At 50.9% G+C, this 3,817-nt stretch overlaps 1 protein-coding gene across 1 annotated transcript; it reads right to left on the reverse strand.

The window, feature by feature from the left end:
- Positions 1-881: 881 nt before the first annotated feature.
- AARSD1 (alanyl-tRNA synthetase domain containing 1) lies at positions 882-3,643 on the reverse strand (the record flags this gene model as incomplete). The annotated part of the gene is made up of 9 exons (XM_010083544.1): positions 882-1,101; positions 1,253-1,347; positions 1,556-1,610; positions 1,907-1,998; positions 2,186-2,252; positions 2,399-2,529; positions 2,870-2,986; positions 3,080-3,236; positions 3,586-3,643. Coding segments are annotated over 9 exons (908 nt in total), but the record flags the coding sequence as incomplete, so codon positions are not given.
- Between the last annotated feature and the right edge of the window lie 174 nt (positions 3,644-3,817).

Genomic DNA, 3,817 nt, shown 5'->3' on the forward strand with positions numbered 1-3,817 from the left:
CTCGGGACAGACCACTGCTTTTCTGTAGCGCTAGTCTCACGTAACAGAGCCCAACATCAGATACTATTGCAGAGCCGGGGAAAGCCGCTGCTGGGGCAAAGAGAATGGTAATGAAAGCTCAAGCCTGTGGCAACAGCAGTGAAGGAAATGTTCAGGCACACACCTACAAGAAAAACCCAATGCACAGCTCAAAAGAATGACTTTAATATGGTTTTCTGTCTGCCTGCAACACAAAGCACTAGGTGGCTGCCTCTGTCCCCGTTTAATTCTCACGTACAGAGTCAGTTCCTTTGTTTTAAAGCACAGCTCATGGAGACTCGTCCTTTGGTGCCCCCGCCTTTCCTTGCTCATAGACTTGACAACAGCATCTTGTCTTCTTGCCTCCCACTTCTATCTCAGGCAGCTGTAATGATGACCAGCTTAGTTCGGTCTTCTAGGGGGGACTTACTGATCTGAGCATCCCTCCAACTCCTGCCACATTTCATTCCTTCTTCTCCCTACAAAATCTCAGCAGAAAAAGCTTGATTCATTTTCTCTGCACTTGTTGGCAAATATCAAACCCTCTGCTTCTTATCAGTATTATGATTTTTTTAAATTCACCCAGCTTAATCTAAATAAAAATGCTCACAAAGCAATTACTCCTCAGCAATCGGTACAAAGTAAAAAGCCACAATGTCCTGCAAAGGGAAGGGCCCTTCTCTTGGTTTTAGGAAGCCTACAGAGCAGTTAAATAATTCCTGTCTGTAATCACTAATAAACATGTACCATTCATCTGGGGAAATGGACGAACCCTTGCAGCAAAGCACGGATGGCAGATCCCCTCCCCGAGTCTTCCATGAGCACCAGCTCAGCTCCCCAGAGCACACACACCGGCTGCGGGGTTTACGTCTTTATTCTCTCACAGAGGAGCTGGTGGGGCTTATGCAAAGCAGGGAAGACAACAGCCCTCCTTTGAGAATTGTTTCTTACGCTTCAGGGCTTTGCTGGCTGATGAATTCCTGGAGCAGAGCTTGCACTTCTCCTCGCCCACTCATCTTGGTTGCCTTGCCCTGGAAGCGGCCTCGCTTCCCAGCTCCTTTGCCTCCCAGCAGCTCTGCCACCCTGCGGAAACGACAGCCCAGGCTGAGAGCCGCTGGCTCGCAGAGAAGAGGGGGGCCCGGCCGGACCTGCTGCAGAGAGCAAGGACTCGTGCCCTAACCACGCTGCTCTGCAACATGGGAATTCTTAATAAAGAAACCGTGGAAGATGTTACCTGGGACCTAAATTCTCAACTGCTTCAGCAGGTCCAGCTAGAAGAAAGAGTCCTGCTTCCTTCTCATCTCCCACCGTCAGGAACAGCAGGGTTTCCTGCGGACAGAGAGGGACCTTGCTCCAGAATAACCAGTGACCTCCTTGTCCAGGAAGGGGACAGAGGCACTGGCCACAGGACCCATCCAAGCACGCATACAATTCAGTGAGCTCGTGACTGTGGTACCAACAGGAGCCTGGCCCCGCCTGTGCCACAGCTTGAACGGAAACGCCGGCAGCATCAGGTCAGGCTGCATCAGCCACTCACCTCTGTCCCGATCTCGTTAGCGATGATATTCATAAATTCAGAATCACCCTCTTTCCTGTATGGATGGGTAAAAAAAACACTTCAGAAAGAAGCAAAAATCCCCTCGAAAGCCCAAAACATCAATTGGAAACCAAAGGCCCAATCAGGGTTTTGGCCTCTTGCTGTTAGGATGCAATTAGTTTTCTTCGTACATCCAAATCCTCATCCTCCATTCCTACAGACATATGAGGAATTCTATTCACCCTGTTTATATTCTTCCTTCAGAAGCAAGCCTGAATAGGTGTCAGAGAGATGCAGCTGCCACAAAACGTGTAAGATGCCATCTCACCCTCTTCCCTGAACTCCCCATACCTGTGTAACACCAACAGCCGGCTCTGAACAGGTTTGCTCTTGAAGTCACGGGCTATCAGAACAGCAATGTCCCTAAGCAGGTTCAAGTTATTCTGAAAGAAAAACAAATAAACTGTACTGCCAATGGAGAAGTGAACACAGAGCTGTGTTCCAGAGACAGGAGCAGTTTTCACAACAGCCACAAAAACTGATGTCTACAGTTCAGTTCCCAGGTATCACGACTAAAGCTCAGGTCTCCAGGAAGCAGCCACGACCTGCTTTCCTCAGACACCCTCATACCTTCTGCAGCAGTTTCACGGAACTCTGCAGCCTCTTCACAGCCTCTACGTGCTCACCTGGCCCATTCCTGAAAGAACAAGAGAATCTGGATGAAGGGCCATAAAGGATTTCTTAAAGGAGCCGAAGCAGGTAACATCACAAAAAGCACTGCGCAGATGTTCCCTGAGGCTTACGGAGTGTTTGTCAGAAGGAAGAGTAAAGAAAGGGTATTACTTCAGCAGCGAGGTCAGAGCCTTCTCCGTACTGTGACTTTGTTCGATTGACTTCAGCACTCTGTTTCCTGACAGGAAAACCAAGTCGGTTTTGTTCTTTTTCCCTTTTTCTGTGCCAAGGAGTTTAATAACCTTAAAAAGAAGATCACCCTGGTCAGAAAAGAACAGCACTCTGCTCTCACACAGCTGGTCAGCTCCTACTGGACTACACCTTGTTGTGAGTATTGGCCTCTGCCAGTGAAAATAAACTGACTAAAATCAGCCATAAGGTCAACATACATAAAAAAAAAGGGATGGTGTTACAGTGGAACTCATACAATTTGCCAGTCACGAGCTGCACTCTGCAGTGCCTCTGGATGCTGGGATACAGGCTCCAGCAAATGACTGAAAAGACAGAAACACTTAAAGGCAGCTCTGGAATTTTATCTCCACCTCCCTGCACAGAGGAGCTCTGCTCAGCTGCAGCTCCCACCTGCAAGTCACTCAGGTTGGAGACGTGGGTCCCGCAGCACATGTTGGAGTCGATCCCTTCGATGTCCACGACTCGCACTGGTCCCACGTGGTCATCAGGCAAACCACGGCTTCGCACCTGGCAAAAGGAGGATAACAGCAAGCAAGGTGACACCCGGGCTGCAGTTATTTTGGTCCCTCGGATATCACCAGCTCCCTCCCCACCACTCACCGTTTCAATTTCAGGGTCATCCGCAGCCAGTTCCCTCACCACCACGGGTACCCTCTCCCGGATTTTCTCGTTCACGCTCCTCTCCAGGGCCTCCACTTGCTCGGCCGTCACGGAGGGGGTGTCCAGCTCAATGACGCTTCGCTGACGGCCCAGCTCCCTGCACCGACGAAGAACATCTGCTGCTGCAGCTGAGAGCAGCTGGAAGGTGCCTCTGTGCAGCGCTGAGTGCCACCTGCTGCCAGGACCGTGGTGACTGGAACAAAACCTATTTCCCTCCTCTCCCTGCTATTTACAGAGCACCAGCCACTTGGAGGAGGAGACAGAGCAAACACTTTGCACCGCTTCTCTCCAGCTCAGTCACCTCTCCCAGGCCCCCTGAGCTTGAGCGGAATGTCCGAGGGCAAACTGCTTTTGATTTATCAATGTTGAGCACCTTGCGGCACAGAACAGTGGCACACGCCGAGCAAGGTGAGACCGGGGTCAAAAGGAGCCTTTTCCCTGCTCACCATGAAGTTGTCTTGAATCCAAACATCAGGTCTGCGAGGGCAGTGATGAGATGCTGTCCTGGAAGAGATGCGCAAGCAGCACCTTTGAGTGCCGCTGGATACAGGAAAGGGGCTTTCAGCCAGACGCTATTTTTTCTGCTGATGTTCCCCACGACATCCCCAAGTACCCTGGCATGCGCCCAGCACCCTGGGGCTCACGCGCCTGCTCCGGAGCAGACAGACAGACAGACAC

Source organism: Pterocles gutturalis, unplaced genomic scaffold (assembly GCF_000699245.1).
Source record: "Pterocles gutturalis isolate BGI_N339 unplaced genomic scaffold, ASM69924v1 scaffold52275, whole genome shotgun sequence".
Classification (NCBI taxonomy): Eukaryota; Metazoa; Chordata; class Aves; order Pterocliformes; family Pteroclidae; genus Pterocles; species Pterocles gutturalis.